The 19,157-nt window shown below is 35.9% G+C and overlaps 2 protein-coding genes across 2 annotated transcripts; one reads left to right on the top strand and one right to left on the bottom strand.

The window, feature by feature from the left end:
* Nucleotides 1-9,661: 9,661 nt before the first annotated feature.
* Nucleotides 9,662-12,114, top strand: LOC128519479 (high choriolytic enzyme 1-like). The gene is made up of 8 exons (XM_053493218.1): nt 9,662-9,754; nt 9,906-9,936; nt 10,059-10,124; nt 10,599-10,751; nt 10,839-10,956; nt 11,101-11,279; nt 11,435-11,516; nt 11,610-12,114. The coding sequence occupies exons 1-8, from the start codon at nt 9,689-9,691 to the stop codon at nt 11,734-11,736; spliced, it is 822 nt and encodes a 273-aa protein (XP_053349193.1). The 5' UTR covers nt 9,662-9,688; the 3' UTR covers nt 11,737-12,114.
* A 2,872-nt stretch (nt 12,115-14,986) lies between these two features.
* Nucleotides 14,987-17,583, bottom strand: LOC128519480 (high choriolytic enzyme 1-like). Its single transcript, XM_053493219.1, has 7 exons — nt 17,459-17,583; nt 17,185-17,337; nt 16,827-16,944; nt 16,464-16,642; nt 16,247-16,328; nt 15,238-15,362; nt 14,987-15,152 (listed from the first exon to the last, which is right to left on the bottom strand). Coding segments are annotated over exons 1-7 (741 nt in total). The 5' UTR covers nt 17,541-17,583; the 3' UTR covers nt 14,987-15,150.
* Nucleotides 17,584-19,157: the final 1,574 nt, after the last annotated feature.

Raw genomic sequence — 19,157 nt, 5'->3', positions numbered from 1 at the left:
ACAAAATGTGAAAAAATTCAAGGGGCCGAATACTTTTGCAAGCCACTGTATATACACTCAACAAAAATATAAACGCAACACCTTTGTTTCTGCTCCGATTTTTCATGAGATGGACTTAAAGATCTAAAATTCATTCCAGATATTACCATTTCTCTCAAACATTGTTCACAAATCAGTCTAAATGTGTGATACTGTATTCTGCTTTGCTGAGATAATCCATCCCACCTCACAGGTGTGCCACATCAAGATGCTGATCTGACATCATGAGTAGTGCACAGGTGTACCTTATACTGCCCACAATAAAAGGCCACCCTGAAATGTGCATTTTTTTTTTTTTTTGCTTTATTGGGGGTCTGGGGACTCGGAACCGGTCAGTATCTGGTGTGACCACCATTTGCTTCATGCAGTGCAACACATCTTCTTCGCATAGAGTTTATCAGATTGTCAATTCTGGCCTGTGACCTCCTTTTGAATTTCTGTCACCCCCAGGCCTGATTACTGCCACACCTGTTTCAATCAAGAAATCACTTAAATAGGAGCTACCTGACACAGAGAAGTAGACCAAAAGCATCTCAAAAGCTAGACATCATGCCAAGATCCAAAGAAATTCAGGAACAAATGAGAACAAAAATAATTTAGATCTATCAGTCTGGTAAAGGTTATAAAGCCATTTCTAAAGCTTTGGGACTCCAGTGAACCACAGTGAGAGCCATTATCCACAAATGGCAAAAACATGGAACAGTGGTGAACCTTCCCAGGAATGGCCGGCCAACCTGTCACACACACCCGCTTTGCGACCGGCACTAGGACCCGGAAGTAAAACGGTCGCAAAACAGGAAGCATAAAAGGAGACAAGATGGCGCTTCACATCACTCAGTCATTGAGTTCGCCCGATGTCGGTTCAGATCGCCTGTCTGCCATTTTGTGAGTACTCACTTTTCTTGGGTCTACTTTCTGATTCGAGTGTGTGTTTATAGGATGCGGGATAAATTTGTGTTTTTCCCTTGCTCCCCTTTCGTGAGAGTCCTTAGACTAAATCGCGTAGTTATCCTGCCTACTCGCTTGCTTCCGCGTTTGGGTTTACCATCCACACTACAAAGGGCTTCTGCTCATTCCGTGACACATTAGTTCGTGACACAACCAAAATTACCCCAAGACCGCAGAGACAACTCATCCGAGGGGCCACAAAAGACCCCAGGACAACATCTAAAGAACTGCAGGCCTTACTTGCCTCAATTAAGGTCAGTGTTCACGACTCCACCATAAGAAAGAGACTGGGCAAAAACGGCCTGCATGGCAGATTTCCAAGGCGCAAACCACTTTTAAGCAAAAAGAACATTAAGGCTCGTCTCAATTTTGCTAAAAAACATCTCAATGATTGCCAAGACTTTTGGGAAAATACCTTGTGGACCGACAAGAGAAAAGTTGAACTTTTTGGAAGGTGCGTGTCCCGTTACATCTGGCGTAAAAGTAACACACCATTTCAGAATAAGAACATCATACCAACTGTAAAATATGGTGGTGGTAGTGTGATGGTCTGGGGTTGTTTTGCTGCTTCAGGACCTGGAAGGCTTGCTGTGATAGATGGAACCATGAATTCTACTGTCTACCAAAAAATCCTGAAGGAGAATGTCCGGCCATCTGTTTGTCAACTCAAGCTGAAGCGATCTTGGGTGCTGCAGCAGGACAATGACCCAAAACACACCAGCAAATCCACCTCTGAATGGCTGAAGAAAAACAAAATGAAGACTTTGGAGTGGCCTAGTCAAAGTCCTGACCTGAATCCTATTGAGATGTTGTGGCATGACCTTAAAAAGGCGGTTCATGCTAGAAAACCCTCAAATAAAGCTGAATTACAACAATTCTGCAAAGATGAGTGGGCCAAAATTTCTCCAGAGTGTTGTAAAAGACTCGTTGCAAGGTATCACAAACGCTTGATTGCAGTTATTGCTGCTAAGGGTGGCCCAACCAGTTATTAGGTTCAGGGGGCAATTACTTTTTCACACAGGGCCATGTAGGTTTGAATTTTTTTTCTCCCTAAATAATAAAAACCATCATTTAAAAACTGCATTTTGTGTTTACTTGTGTTATCTTTGACTAATAGTTAAATGTGTTTGATGATCAGAAACATTTTGTGTGACAAATATGCAAAAGAATAAGAAATCAGGAAGGGGGCGAATAGTTTTTCAAACCACTGTATATTAAAGCCTAATTACTCTACCAATCAAAGTCAATATTTAACCATTGATAAATGGTTAAATATCGATAAATGGTTAACGTTAGATGATAATTGTTTTAAAATAAAATGAATAAATATGTATTTTATTTTTACTTTTGTTAGGTCCCAGAATACAGCGCAGGAAGTGACACAGGGTGACTTTAAAATGTACTGCTGAGATATGCACAAACTGTAAGGGACCACCCCTAGAGGGCGCTGTGCGCCCAAAAATATGATGTATGTGTGTTTGTGTAGTTTTTTATTGGCAGACTCAGTTTCCCAGAATGCACCTGATGATGAGAGTGCTCACCTGAACCGAGGTACAGTAGCTCATTAGACCCTCTATAAATAACTTGTTTATTCTGGGAAACTGGGTCGAGCGTTGGTTTTTGCCTTTGGGCATTTATTTTGGCTTGCCCCTAGTTCGGATTAGCCTCTTGTGTTTGTTTAGCCTCCTGTGTGTTGGTTCCCTTGTATGTTCAGTCAATAACCCATTTAGATAGTAACCTGTATAGTTACTAACCCATTTAAGTCATCATCCTTTCTGACAATAACCAGTATAGATACTAAACCGACTAACTACTAACACGTTCAATCATTAGTCTCTCCCGTCTCTGGTCTGTCTTGTCTGGTCTGTCTTGTCTCTGGTCTGTCTCTGGTTTGTTTTGTTTTAGTTTAGTTCAGCTCAATGTTTGTTGTGATAAGCTCTAAGCCTGTGTTTCTCTAAAGAGTTCTTTATTTAAGTTTCTTGGTTTGTTTATGTTCTTTATTATTTATGTTTTGTTAAATAAAAGACTCTTTGTTAATTACCCCCTCTGCGCCTATGCCTGCCCATTCAAGCCCACCAACACCACCCACATCTTGACACAACTTACAGTAGCACATCTCAGCTTAATATTATTGTTATTTGTTGCCATCAAACTTGCAGAAGAGAGGACACAAATGATTGCTGGGGTCCGTTCTTTGTACGTCGCTTGACACATCCGAGATGAACTGACACATCTAAGATGAGATCATCGTGCTAATTACGATCCGACTAATTCGGTTCTACGAGCTCACCTGTTGTCGATGATTAGTATAGCTGGATTGAGTTGTCTAAGATTATTGCGCATTCGTGCGTTGGTTTAAAAGGTGATATGCATCAACAGTAGAAACACTGATCACAAGCCCTTTGATTGGTTAACGAAATGGAAAAAGAGCGACTCAACTTTTTTTTGTAACACGTGTTATGCGCTGAAATGCCCCCCTGCCATGGATTGACCCCCAACATAATCGCTATCAAATACTATATTGGAACATAAATTCATAGGTTAATGGTTTACAAATTACAAATTACATGAGACAATAAAATTAAATAAGCAATATGAAAATAAATATGTTGTATATGAAAAAATTGAAATATTATGTATACTTTTATATTGTTTATTTTATAATAAAATTTGTTTCGTCCAATTTATCATTATAAAATATTTATTTTTAATATATATAAATATTTATTTGCATATTTTTATGACAAACCCCTGAAAAATAAATGTGTTACAAAATAAACATTATACAAGAATTTGTATTAATGGTCTTGACGGCTGTCTCGTGCCTAGGGTTTATTATAATAGTAATATCATATTTAATAACAATAAACCTATGAATTTATGTTCATATATAATAGCGATTATGTGTGTGGGTGGGGGGTAGTCCATGGCAGCGGGCATATACTTTTCTTTTTCCACGTGAGTCAGTCATGCTCTTTAACCAATTAGATGTGACCTCGCCATTTTAACCAATCATAACCCGCCAGGAGCGCAGGCTAAATCCTGTTCACATGAAATAGTTTTCATACGGATATGTTGCTATGACAACAAATACTAGAAGCGCATCGAAGAACGAAACAATCCAAGATCAGGACAAATCCACAACAATTAAATCCAGCTAACTGAGTTAGCGACGTACGAAGAACGGACCCCTGGTCTCCGCTCTGTGTTTGTGTGTGTGTGCGCGCGCACGTGTTATGATTCTGAGATGCTGTTTGTGTCAGTTTGATATCTCCCTGCTCCTGTGTGTTGGACCTGTGTTCTAGGTGGGTGTGGCCTGTTAATCAGCTGGAGCTTGGGATTGATATAAGGACCACCCCAAACACTCAGCTTTAAGCCTTTTATTGAGCCTTCTTAAATCCAATCTGTCGTGTACTAGTATTTTGAGATTCTGATTGACTGTTGTATGTTTTTGAGTGTTGTACAGTACCAGAGAGGAAGAGAGTTTGTGTTATGATCTTCGTTGTCTTGGCAAAACCCCATATGGACTGACCCTCCTGTTTATCTGAAACATTGCCTATTTGACTATGATATGGATTCCGTTTCGGCTGCATGTAAGCACTAACATTTTGTAATTACTTTGTAAATAACTCTTTACATATGGAAAGTAGGGGGTTAGATGCCATTTTTTTAAATATATCTCTTCACTCTGTTTATTGTTTAGGAAGGTAGGTAAGCTAATTTGTATTTTGTTTTCTTTACTTTCATTTCAGGTTACTTAGGTTTAATACCAAGTCTTTTTTGTTTATTGTTTTGGCCTTGTCTTCCCCTAAAAAAAAAAATCCTGTGTATAAAATAAACTATTGAACTTACCTTTCTGGTTTAACCTCACTCAGTTCTCTTTTTCTGTTGCGCTAACCCCTAGAGGTCATTACAGTGTGTTGTATGTGTGTGTGTGTGTGTTTGTGTGTGTGTGTGTGTTCGTGTGTATGTGTGTGGGTGCAGAAAGACAGCTCTGCTTGATCCTCTCATTAAATTTGTCAACACTGACACATGCTTTGACAACAGGGACCATGCATAATTTTCACTTGTTGAGTGAGTGTAAAGAGCCATCTGGATCTGTGGACACTATATTTATTTGAAACGTACAGTGGTGTGAAAAACTATTTGCCCCCTTCCTGATTTCTTATTCTTTTGCATGTTTGTCACACTTAAATGTTTCTGATCATCAAACACATTTAACTATTAGTCAAAGATAACACAAGTAAACACAAAATGCAGTTTTTAAATGATGGTTTTTATTATTTAGGGAGAAAAAAAATCCAAACTTACATGGCCCTGTGTGAAAAAGTAATTGCCCCCTGAACCTAATAGCTGGTTGGGCCACCCTAAGCAGCAATAACTGCAATCAAGCGTTTGCGATAACTTGCAACGAGTCTTTTACAGCGCTCTGGAGGAATTTTGGCCCACTCATCTTTGCAGAATTGTTGTAATTCAGCTTTATTTGAGGGTTTTCTAGCATGAACCGCCTTTTTAAGGTCATGCCACAACATCTCAATAGGATTCAGGTCAGGACTTTGACTGGGCCACTCCAAAGTCTTCATTTTGTTTTTCTTCAGCCATTCAGAGGTGGATTTGCTGGTGTGTTATGGGTCATTGTCCTGCTGCAGCACCCAAGATCGCTTCAGCTTGAGTTGACGAACAGATGGCCGGACATTCTCCTTCAGGATTTTTTGGTAGACAGTAGAATTCATGGTTCCATCTATCACAGCAAGCCATCCAGGTCCTGAAGCAGCAAAACAACCCCAGACCATCACACTACCACCCCCATATTTTACTGTTGGTATGGTGTTCTTTTTCTGAAATGCTGTGTTACTTTTACGCCAGATGTAACGGGACACGCACCTTCCAAAAAGTTAAACTTTTGTCTCGTCGGTCCACAAGGTATTTTCCCAAAAGTCTTGGCAATCATTGAGATGTTTTTTAGCAAAATTGAGACGAGCCTTGATGTTCTTTTTGCTTAAGTGGTTTGCGCCTTGGAAATCTGCCATGCAGGCCGTTTTTGCCCAGTCTCTTTCTTTTGGTGGAGTCGTGAACACTGACCTTAATTGAGGCAAGTGAGGCCTGCAGTTCTTTAGTTGTTGTCCTGGGGTCTTTTGTGGCCTCTCGGATGAGTTGTCTCTGCGCTCTTGGGGTAATTTTGGTCGGCTGGCCACTCCTGGAAAGGTTCACCACTGTTCCATGTTTTTGCCATTTGTGGATAATGGCTCTCACTGTGGTTCGCTGGAGTCCCAAGGCTTTGGAAATGGCTTTATAACCTTTACCAGCCTGATAGATCTCAATTACTTTTGTTCTCATTTTTTTCTGAATTTCTTTGGATCTTGGCATAATGTCTAGCTTTTGAGGTGCTTTTGGTCTAGTTCTCTGTGTCAGGTAGCTCCTATTTAAGTGATTTTTTGATTGAAACAGGTGTGGCAGTAATCAGGCCTGGGGGTGACTACAGAAATTGAACTTTTAACTGTGATAAACCACAGTTAAGTTATTTTTTAACAGGGGGGGGGGAATTACTTTTTCACACAGGGCCATGTAGATTTGGAGTTTTTTTTCTCCCTTAATAACATAATCTTCATTTAAAAACTGCATTTTGTGTTCAATTATGTTATCTTTGACTAATAGTTAACGGTTTTTGATGAGCAGAAACATTTAAGTGTGACAAACATGCAAAAGAATAAGAAATCAGGAAGGGGGCAAATAGTTTTTCACACCACTGTATATTAATTTAGCTGCTTCAGGAATTACATGAGTCACAATGGGTTCCATAAATTAGGATTTTCAACCAATCTGTCAATCAGTTCTCTTTTAAACTCTTTTTGATCTTTGCACCACCAGATAAATAATTCAGATCCCTGCTATATGTGCAGTTCTCATGCCTGTGCTGACTATTCTGGATATCAGCCTGCAGTACAGGAGACATACAGTATCAACTTATGCTGTTATGATTTTCACAAAACAGGGGGCAACACTGTGCTTGTGAAAAAATAAGGGTGGAGTTGGAGAACTAAACTACCAAGCTGCAGATTTAACAACTGTGTTGGGTTGTTAAAAATGATTAATATGAAAGAAATAATGCAAGAGAACAAACCAAATAAATGCATCCAATATTTTTTTCCTACTTTTTATATCACAGCAAAACTAGACCTGAAGCCAGTTAATAGGCCTGTGCTCAAGCTTTAAAACCGTTAGGATTATACAACATCCAGCTAACACACAGGAAAACAAACAAACCTTACTGCAGCGTTACAAAACCAGAAACTGCGGCATTTTGAAACACAAATTGTTAAAAGAGTTTCAAAACTGAAAAGCTGGTAGGAGTTCAGTAGCTACTAAATTTACAGACAGTAATTATATTTGAAGCACGGGGTTTTGAAATAATCTTATGTTAACTCCCAAGGAAGTGGAGACACATAAGATTTTACTATTCTATACTGTCATTGACAAATCTATTATCTTTTACTGTGACAGGTTTCCTAAAAAAAAAAATCGGGTGTATCTTTGCACTGGCAAAGAAAAGATACAAGCATTTGACGAACAAAAAATAAATAAAAATCAAGACAAACATATCATAGGCATGTTTCCTACATAAGGAAGCACAACACATATTTATACATGAACCACCTCTTAGATCCAAAAAAAAATAAAGGTTGATAGAGTAGAGCATAAATGACTAATGACTTATTTGCTTCTTAAATATATTTAAATATATTAATAAAAAGGATTTAGATATAATAAAAAGATATAGATATATTTATTTAATAAATATTTAATTTAAATATTTACTTCTTAAATATATCTCCCCATCTCTAAAAATAATAATAATAATAACTTTTCCAACAGTGTTTAATTTATTGGTACGTATTAGTTACCTAGAGTAGTAACCCAGTGTAAAGATCTATCCAATGACAAAAACTTCAAAGCTCTGGATAAAAGCATCCGCCAAATTCCTAATTGGATAGGAAAATGGAAATTCAATCATCCAAAACAATAATAACTGTAGTAGCAAGAAATGCTAAACCTCTACTTGGGGATGTTTTGGCATTATCTGAAGCATCTGTTAATTGCTCAGCATGTGTGCTGGTGTGCTGCTCTATTAACTATGCAGTAATTTACTAATTCATAGACAGTGATTACATTTGTTCTGCAGGATTATAGCTCATTAATAATAATTACTGATTAAATACTAATCATATAGACATTAATCTCAATACATGTAACTGAGTCTTACTTTTCTTTTGAATTTCCAATACCATTATACATCAGTTAATATCCAAATGAAAGACATAACATCAACATATTAAAAATCACTAATATGGGAAAAAATCACCCCCCCCCCTCTTCCTAAAATGACTTGTAAACTGTATCAAGTGAAGCAAATGACCTTCTCAATGGTTCACAAAGCCATTTGACTTTAAACTGTGATTAGAAAGAAATGATGAAAATCTGAAGCATTTCAACAACCAACAGAAAAATATTCAAAGGCTTTATCTCTGCCTATAAGCACATTAAAGTCTATTATTAAGAAGTGGAATGTATTTGGTCCAATACAGACCCTCCCTGTATTAGGATGTTGATCCAAACTGGATGAAAGAGCAAGGAGGAAACTGGAAACTGGTCAGAGAGGCTAGCAACAGGCCTACAGCAACTCTGAAGCAGCTGCAGGAATTTATACCAAAGAGTGGTCATTGTGTCCCTGTGTCAAACAATATCACAAATTCCCCTCATATGTGGCTTGTATGGGAGGGTTGCCAAAAAACAAACACTCCTTAAGTAAAACCACATGCAGGCACAAGTGAGCTTTGCAAAAATGCAAGTGATCAGATTACAATAAAATTTTATTATTTGGATATATAAACCAAATAATATTATTGTATATATTGTGTATATATAAACAATATTTCTGGTGGAAATCCAGTATATATAAATAACAACATGGAGGTGATAATATCCAGTGATGTAGATTTTTCTCTGCAGCAGGTTGTGGAGCACTTGTCGCAATAAAAGGAAAATGGATGGGTCAAAATACAGCCACGGGGTTGATTCTTTTTTATACCTACTGTGTTTACCTCTGAAGCCATTTCCTGATTAAACACGTACCACATATATCCACCATTATATGAGGAGCACAATCCATTCACATTTTCTATAGAAATAGGGAAAAACAAGGAGGGGGAAGTTTAATAGACATCTAGAAGAAGGATTCTGGAAAACAAAGAGGACAAGGGAGTGGGAAGCATGTGAAGGTTACCACACTTAAGGGAAAATATCAGAACATAAAATTGTTAGAATGAACTACTGGTCAGTGAAAACTGCAAAATCACAAATTTAAACCAATCAGAATATGCTTAAAGACTACTTAATAACCACTTAATAAATTATTATATTTTATGTAAACCAAATGTGTGTATATTTTTATATTTATATTATAATGGTTTAACTATGACTGCTAAACCTTTGCCTTTTGCCTAGGTTTAGAACTGATGTTCAAAAAGTCTTGTGCAAAACTGACTTTTGCATAAGATTTTTTACTTCCATTTTTCAGTTTGCCCTAACTCTTAAGAAATAGTCTTTGTGGTCTGTAAGAGGGAAGTGGTAAACTCTTATGAGTGTATATAAACCTCACTTCTTTTTCATACTCAGTGCCACGACGCTAAATGTGACTCTCATCATGTATCTGATGCAATGCATTGTCCTGCTGCTGTTCAGCAGTGTAGTTCAGAGTTACTCTATAAAGGTGAGCTGACAGACACTTAAGCAACATAAAATGCATAACGAGTCAATTGAGAAAATGGGAAAATATTTATTTCAGGTATCATATTGTTTTTTATTTTGTCAGTACTTAGTAAAACTGTCAGCTCACAGTCATTTTAAAATTTCTTTTCCAGGCCCTGGTTAGTAAGACCTATGAGAAGCCTGGTAAGATGCAATTTTTCAGATTCTTAATGAATATACCAGTACAATTTGACATTTAACAGTCTTTTTATTGTTATTTGTTTATTTTATTTTATTTTTTACTAATTTCATTATATTCATTTCAGATAACAGCATTGACCGGGATTATTTCTCTGTATCTTCCATACTTGAAAGAGCTAACAAGAACGCTGGTAAGATTGAAACAGAAAATTTACTTGGCTTCTTGGCCCTGCTAAAAAAAAACAAGGCTGATGATTGAGGTACTATGTATTGCAAGTACTTTTGTGACCATCTGTAAAAGTGGTAAGCTGAGAAAGAATGGTGTAGTTGTTAAATCAAAATTAAGTGTATTACAATGAATATATTTTAGAAGAGGATGATAATCAAATAAAACCAATTTTATTTAACATTGAGGACATATATGTCTATGACAATACTATATTTTCCTTATGTATTTTGAGGCATATTTTTAACATAATAAAATCAAAACATTTTGAAAGTAATATTTTCCTTGAATGAAATGTACGTCTAGCTTGCTTTCTAACTTTTAATGTCCAGTCTTCTTTTTTTTTAGTTTAATGAAGCATACTGTCTTAATGGAAATGTCTTGACATTAATGCATTTACTAAGGTTCTCAGTGTAGACAATCGTGTTTTACTGCACAGGAAAGTCACAGGGTGAGTTCAGCATTATACATGGTGACATAGCAGTGTACACTGGGCTCCAGAATGCAGATCCATGTACTTCTCTTCAGTGCAAATGGCGCAGGGGCAGGAATGGGAAAGTTAAGGTGCCCTATGTGATTTCCAGAGAGTATTGTGAGTATATGTCTTTCCTGGTATTAAAGTAATATGAGTCAGAGCACCAATAGCTATCTTAAACAAGCATCTTTATAATCCCTTTAGCACCCAGTGAAAGAACTGTTATCAACCGTGCACTGAAGTCCTTCGAAAACTCGACCTGTGTCCAATTCAGACGTCGTAGAAGAGAAGAAGACTACATTAATATCATCTCTGACACTGGGTATGTGGATGTCAACAGTCCTATTAGTGATGACTATTTTTTTAGAGTTGTATTGTCAAACCTTTACTATAGGACTTGTCCTATCCAAGTCCCATGTAATCAATGCAGTCTTAAGATTTTTTTTTTTTTTTTTTTGCTGTACAGGTGCTATTCTTTCGTTGGGCGCAGGGGTGGAAGGCAAGTTCTTTCCCTGTCACGCATGGGGTGTGTTTACCATCACATTGTCCAACACGAGTTTCTCCATGCTCTAGGCTTTCATCATGAGCAGACTCGTAGTGACCGTGACAATCATGTCAGAATCCTTCTGCAAAATGTTATACCTGGTGAGCAGAGCACTAATTCCACTTCTGATTTTGTGTTAATTGAATTTGTTTATTTCTATTCAACATTTGATGATTAAAAATGTGCTTCGGATATGCCATTGTTCTTACAGTCAGAACATAAAATAAACAACACTATGTAATCCATATATTCACAGGACAAGAACACAATTTTGATAAAGTCAACACCAACAATTTGGGCACTCCATATGACTATGATTCTGTCATGCATTATTCAAGGTAAAGTTTTTTTTTTTTAACAATTTTCATTGATGCCTGATTTATCGATTTATCTGATGCCACAATAATAAACACCACATTGTGTTAATCCAGGTTTGCATTCTCCAAGAACAGGGAGCCAACCATTCTCCCTATTCCAGACAATAATGTTCCCATTGGACGTGCAACTGAGATGAGCAAGAATGACATTGAACGTATTAACAGGCTTTACTGCCTTTAAACAAATCACTCTGAACATCACCAGTGGAGTTTGAATGCATTTAAAATATGTTTAATAACAGTTTTCAACATGTTTGAAAAGTCTCTGCTCTTGATGTAGTTTGATGTGAGTTTCTTTCTTTCTTAAATTTCACAAATGCTAAAGTTATAGATTGTTGATAATTAGCCATGTGTATTGGACATAATGTTATTCATGTTTATAGCAACCTTTAATAGATTCTGAGAATTGCTATTATGAATTCATTTTCAGTTTTCATGTGCAATGTAACAGTCATTATAATTGTTTGATAACCAATCATCCATAGTGCTGTTGGATTTTCTAGTGTAAACCTAAGTACCTGTCTCCCAGGAAAAAAACAATAAACAATTCCTGAAGTGATGCATGATTGAGTGTTAAACCTTTATTTGTCATATATACATTACTTGTGCTTGAACTGCCAACTATAACCATCTGAGCCACCACTGCCCCTAATGTGTATGGTGGTGGGGAATGGGGGGGTGATCTGTGGGGTTCCATAAAGAGAAAGCAGTCTCCGGATCATCTTGCATGATTTTATGCAAAATTGTGGTGATTTTTTTAATAGTCAGATGATACGTGATCACCAAAGCATGTCTCTCTGTCATAGTGGTGGATTGTGTAGAGGTCAGTACATGTGTTTCCTCAATAGTGGTAATACTGAAAACCCAGAGGTTTTAACATGTTTTCTCGCTCATTTGAAGAAAGCTTTTAGTCTCAAGTCACATTAACTGTTTTGTTCATTACCATTCTGTTAAACTCTGTATCTGTGGAACATCATAAAATGTTACAGTAGTCCTACATTATAAATCTGGAATTTGAAAATATTTATATACATATATTTTGTTTTACGATTATCTATTTTTTAGACTACAGATTCTATGTATATATACACACATGGACAAAATTCTTCGTACCTTTTTGTTAGAGAAAGGAAAAACCCACAATGATCACTTAAATAACTTAAAACAGACAAAAGTAATAAAAGTAATAATATGATAATATAATAAATCAGACATTGCATTTGATTTATGATTTTAAAAAGCATTTTAAAAATACTAACTAATGAAACCCGACATGGACAAAAATGATGGTACCTCTAGAAAAGTTTTTAAATAATTTGAGCATAGGACATGTTAAAGGTAAAAGCTATAAGACCATTTCCAAGTAGATTGATGTGACCACAGTTGCACTATTATTCAGAAGTCTAGGATCCACAGGACTGTAGCTAACTTCCCTAAAAATAAAGAGGACACAGGAGGAAAGTTGATGACAAATTGAAAAGATGGATAAAATGAATGTTAGCAAAATAGTCCAGAAAAACTTTTAAATAGATTAGGGGTGAACTCCAAGGTCAAGGTACATCAGTGTCAGATCACACCATCCATCAAAGTGGACTTAATGGAAGATGACCAATGAAGACTCGGTTGAAAGCCAATCATAAAAAAATTGAGTCACATCAGCTGTATGTTCATACTGTAGATGCAAAAATAAATCATACAAAGAAAAGAACACTGAAACATGTAGGAGGCTTGGTTGTTTTAAGACAAAGTGTCTTGAATCTGAGTAGGGTACAATGAAATCTCAAGGCTATTATAACACTCTGGAGCGAAATGTGCTGCCCGTTGTCAGAAAGCTTCTCAGTCGAATCGTTTAACAGGATAATGACCCAAAACACCCAAGAATGGCTAAGAACAAAACATTGGGCCATTCTGAAGTGACCTGCTAAATCCTATTAAACATTTGTAAAGAGAGCTGAAACATGGAGTCTGGAAAAGGCTTCCTTCAACCCTGAGACAGCTGGAGTAGTTTGCTCATGAGCAGTGTACCAAATACCTGTCGACAGGTACAAGAGTCTTTTTGAGAGTTACATAAATCGCTTATTTGCAGTGTCTACCAAGAGGTTGTGCAACAAAATATAAATTTAGGGGTACCATCATTTTTGTCCAGGCCAGTTTTATTTGTTTTTGTTTTTTTATGCTTTGTTTAAACCAAAATTCAAAAGCAATGTCTGATTTTCATTATTTAGTTCTTAATAATCAGCTATTTTTTTTATTATCAGTTTCAATTTATTTTAGTGAACATTGTAAGTTTTTCTTAAAGCATCCAAAATGTACTGTTTTTCACACTATGGATATAGTGTAAACATTTTGGATACAACAGTCTACATTTTGGATGCTTCATGAATTTGTTGTTCTTTGAAATGTTCATAGCATGTTTATTTGATAGCTTTGAGGCTTTGAGGCTTAAAACATTAGGGCATTTTCTATTTATCTTAGATGTATACTAAACCTATTGAGGTTTCATTATTACACCCCTTTGTGTTAACACTGAACGGTATATATTAATTTCATAAACTTAAAAAAAAAACATTTAAGTTTTGTGGAAATTATATTCTTCTGTTATCTAATCCAACATAGTTTTTCCTCTGTACTGTTATTTAAATATAAAATAAAAAATGAATCTGTATTCTTTATTACATTCTCATAGCTACCGTGAGAGAGCAAGTTTTTGAAATCATCAGGATTAGACAACTAACCACCAAAAAAAAAGAAAAAAAAATTACTTAATGTGACCAGGAATTGCAGCAGTTGTGAAGAAACTGGCAGTTAAAACAATTTCAAAACTACAACTGGTCGCAGCAGCAGCAGTTAGTATTATAGATTATGAGAGTGCTGCCAGGATTATGTTTTATTATTATAGGAAAAAAGGTAGAAATATGCATTGCACACCAGACACCAGTGATGGAAAAAAAACATTACCAGAAATATTAAAACAAATTAACATAAAGTGTGTACAGAATTATGGCTCCTGGCTCCTCTGGTGGGATGGAAAGGAAAAAACAGCTATATAGCCTCAAACAGAACTGAGTAAAAATCTAACTAGTCATGTTTACAACCATCTATTGATTTGAACCTGTAGTAAGCATTAGAGAGTGGTAAGGTATACCACATACAATGTAACAGCTCATTCCATGCATACAATCTACGATCAATTTGAAACATTGATCGTTGCAGCTGGTGTATTCGGAAAAAAGTTCATAGCATTAACCGGTTCACAGGTTTTAGCAAATATTTTCAGCCCAACCACACAAAAGACCTGAAACCAGGTTAAAAAAATAAAATGTTATTGGAAAAGGGGATTAGTGCATAATTAGACAGTAATTTAAAATTCAAATTGATCAATTTAAATAGAAATATGTATCCACAGGTATATGCTTTAAAATAAAAAAGGCTTTGGTATTAATGCATTAGTTTATTTCTGTCGTTTTTGCTTTAAATTGTTAAAATCATACATCATGAAGTAAAACAAAAACCGAAGATCCCTTTTGGTTTTAGAAGCCCATATGTCCTTGGATATTTTCACAGCACAGAACACATGTGTTAAGTGTTCTCACATTCCTAAGAAATAGAAACGGTTTATTATTATTATTATTATTATTATTATTATTATTATTAGGTGGTTAATACAGAGTACAGTACTTACAGCACTGATAGAGTCTGTTGATTCTAATAATGTCATTTTGGCTCATTTCAGTGGCCAGGCCGACTGCTACATTGCTGTAGGGGATGGGCTCCATGGTGGGCAGACCATTTTTAGAAAAAGCAGTCCTGGAAAACCAAAAAAGTAATGAAACTTTGTACAGGATAAAGAAATCAATTGTTTTATTAAAGATATAATTCGAATTTAACAACAAACCTAATCAAATAATAATTAGGCATAATTAATTTTAGAAGGACTTGATTATTAATTGTGATCACTCCTTAAATTAAACATCCTGAACTACTGGCTAACTGTCGGGGAGCTTTGTAAAACAAAAAGTGTTAAAAAGACACTTTAACAACATTTTAACATATTAATTAATAATATTGTAATTTATCAAATATTGGCGAGAAGAATCTGTTTCAAATTCCACATTTGGCATCAAGACATTTAAAATCCATGCATGCTTGCTTCAATCACAAGTTTATTACTGACAAAATTATTTAATAGTAAAATATGTTAAAATACTGTTTGTTAAAAATAATTAATTAGCTTTGACACACTGTATTTTTTCTTGTTTGTATGTAGCATAACAGTGATTATAAGAATTACCTTTACTATTTGTACAATTTTATTATATTTATTTTTATTATATTTCATGCTTGCACTGCACTTAATTACTTAAAAAAACACTTATTGCTTCATTTCTGTTTATACTGTATAACTTGAAACTTTTTTTCTTATCGTCTCAATCTTCCTTACCGTTATTAATAAATATTACCATTATCACACCAATAAAATAATTACCAATATAAACAATATCCATTTCATTAACCTAACAGTGCAGACATGGAAGCAAGTTATTATTCTAGTTAAATTTAAACATGGCAAAACTTTTGTTGACTTATACTATATAGATGGTTAAAATATGTAAGAATATATAAAGCAATATAATAACACAATACTCATTTAGGACTGGATTTAAACCTGGTTTAGTTGGTTTTTGACCGACCTGTGGTACTGCATGACGGAGTTGTAGTCATAGGGAGTTCCCTGGTTCAGTGTGTTGATCTTGTCAAAGTTATACTTCATGTCTTGTGAAGGAAAAAGCAAAAAGAAAGCATTTGCTGATCTAGTAATATGGCCATCTGAATGTTTTTTAGAGACTTTTTAGATTTTTTATTTTATTTTATGGCATCTGCCTAAGACAGAAAAAAATGTAACTTTACTGTCAATGATATTCTCCCAGACGACACGAATGTAGCTGTCACGGTCACTGCGCGTCTGTTCATGGTTAAAACCCAAAGCATGAAGAAGCTCATGTTGTACAGTGTTGTGGTAGATACAGCCACTGCGATCCAGAGACACTGTCTGACCATTACCTTGACGTCCAACATAGGACCAGCACCTGATACAGACATAAAAATCAAGTACCCTGAATCTAATTACAATTTGATTAGGTGTACTGAATTTCTCAGAATTGAATTATAATTTCTGTTCTAATGCTATCTAAATTGTAATATTTTTATTGATGTAGATTTATTTTCTGTCCTATTCTAATCATACTTTCATATGTTGATTGTGATTTATACCCGCTCTGTGACTCAATGCTGACGTAATCCCTCTCGTTGTAGCGTGGAACAAAACGAATGCAAGTAACAGCTGAAAAGGAATCTAGTCCTCGCTGAATGACCAGCAGCTCACGAGAGCCTGGAGAGAAAAACTGAAGATGTTACTTAGCCTATAGTATTATTGGAATCATGTATTTCCAAGCAAGACCAGGCTGGGGTGGGGCTTGAGATTTTAGGCCCCTTGAAATCCTAATATACTAGGCCCCCAACCATGAACATGCTAACACTACTCAACTTCCATAGTCACTCATGGGCCCAAAAATTCTTTAAAATATTTCATGGTAAGCATGACAAGTCCAGATAAGAGTCAGTGACATACTGAAGTGGTTGGCAATGACGTAGGGCACATAGACCAGTCCATCACTGTACTTGGACCACTTGCACCAAGAAGATGTACAGGGATCAGCATTCCTTCCATTCTCATCATTAATTGCAATGTCCCCATCAAGTCTTGGTTGGCCAGCACCACGAACTACCACACAGAACAAAGAGAGTGGATTACACATTCATACATGCAAAAAGGATTGTCTTCTTAATTGCTAAAACTATAAACCATATAAGCGTTATCTCTTTGTGAAGGGGTTTGAACATACCAATGTTTCGATTAGCCCTTTCTATGATCTCTCCCACAGAGAACCCTAACAGCAAATTAAAGTAAGTTAGGTATTGTATCATTTACAATTTATATATTAAACAAATATTATTATAATTTAATTAAAAATCACTTACCAGGCTATATGAGAACCATTTCGACAAGAAGGACAAATATAACAAAGACATAAAAGGGTAGTTATAAATGAGTAATGAGGATGTGTGCTTGTCTGTATAAGAGTGTTTTATAGTGTGTGTTTAGTAGTTGCTTTTATATATTGTGTAATGTTCCACTATGCCATTCATTTATTTTCAGCAGTTTTATATAAACAGCAATTTTATAGCAATTTATTACTGGGTTTGAAAACAAAAGATAAATATGAGCCAATAGATCAGAATTTTGCCCATAATTTCCTGATATTTATTTCAAGATGTGTTAAACATCATAAAAAATAGGAACATATGCCTGACATGTATTTGTTGGCGCTTAATAGCTCTAGAAGTCTACTCTTGGTTTGAGCCCTGGGTTTCCCCTGTAAAGAGGAGGATAAACCAACATAAAGACCTTGGAAGACCTGAAGTGCTGTTGAAGACCATGAAGACCTGAAGTGCTGTTTATGGGAAAAATAAGTTATTCTGATGCTGAAACAAAGTGGGAATCGGTTAAAGTTATTGCACAAGCACTAGACAAACACGCAATGCCTAACCCTCCTCCTGTCTCATCTAGGCTTTGGGACTAACAACAGCAGAGTGATTTCTTATCAGCATAGTGTTAAGGGCCTAATCTTATCTTTCTAATCAGCAACCCACTGAGCCACTCCAGCTTAGACACAATATACACCATTAACAACTAGACATAAATTACTGTAGACCAGGCAAGAAAAGGCAGTTAATAGAGATATATTGTACAAGCTAAAAACCACAGAAATACAGGACAAGGATGAAGATATCACAATACACCATGAAAAGAAGACTTTCTATGGTGCAATATGAGGAGCAAGCAAAGGTCTAAAGCTCACCAGTCAAGCACAGTGGAGGTATTGTCATGGCTTAAGCTTACTTAGCTGCTTCTTCATTTCTAGATTGAGTTACAATCTTCATTGATGATGTAACTCATGATGGTAGCAGAAGAAAAAATGAAAAGTCAACAAACATTCTGTCTGCCAATACAACAAATGCCTTTAGATATTAAATAAAAGGTCCTAAACTAGTTGAGTCAGTGACCAGATCTTAAGCCAATTGAGCATGCATAAAGCTGAGGTTTCTGAAGAGACCTTTGGTGATATACCCATCAAAACAAACAGCTCAAACAAGCTTAGAAAATAATTAAAAAGGAAGAATGCATACGTACAATAAGTGGGTCACCAGTCTGATGTAATTATTGAATGCAAGGGATCTACATTCAAATAACACGCATTATTTATCCAATTTACTTTAATACCAATACTTTTGCACTTCTGAATTTTTTTTTTTTTTTTTTTACACAACTATATTAAGTTAGGCCTTTATTTGTCACATGTACATTACAGCACAGTAAAATTCCTTTGCATATCCCAGAGTAACCTGTGTCAGAGTGCAGGGTAAGCCATAATACAGCACCCCTGGAGCAGATGGGGTTAAGGGCCTTGCTCAAGGGCCCAACAGTGGCAACCTGGTGGAGCTGGGGATCGAACCGCCGATCTTCCAATTAGCCTTAGCCCT

This window comes from Clarias gariepinus, chromosome 3, assembly GCF_024256425.1.
Source record: "Clarias gariepinus isolate MV-2021 ecotype Netherlands chromosome 3, CGAR_prim_01v2, whole genome shotgun sequence".
Lineage (NCBI taxonomy): Eukaryota > Metazoa > Chordata > Actinopteri > Siluriformes > Clariidae > Clarias > Clarias gariepinus.
Note: the sequence above shows the minus strand (reverse complement) of the source record. Positions and strands in the feature narration are given on the sequence as shown.

Bases quoted from the DNA above. Each gene is read 5' to 3' on its own strand.
- LOC128519479 (XM_053493218.1), top strand. From the start codon at position 9,689: ATGTATCTGATGCAATGCATTGTCCTGCTGCTGTTCAGCAGTGTAGTT. The intron at 9,755-9,905 runs GTGAGCTGACAG...TTTCTTTTCCAG, and splicing joins TTCAGAGTTACTCTATAAAG to GCCCTGGTTAGTAAGACCTA. The intron at 11,517-11,609 runs GTAAAGTTTTTT...GTGTTAATCCAG, and splicing joins TCTGTCATGCATTATTCAAG to GTTTGCATTCTCCAAGAACA.
- LOC128519480 (XM_053493219.1), bottom strand. From the start codon at position 17,540: ATGATACAATACCTAACTTACTTTAATTTGCTGTTAGGGTTCTCTGTG. The intron at 17,338-17,458 runs GTATGTTCAAAC...TCTGTGTGGTAG, and splicing joins AAGGGCTAATCGAAACATTG to TTCGTGGTGCTGGCCAACCA. The intron at 16,945-17,184 runs GTATGTCACTGA...TTTTCTCTCCAG, and splicing joins CGTCATTGCCAACCACTTCA to GCTCTCGTGAGCTGCTGGTC.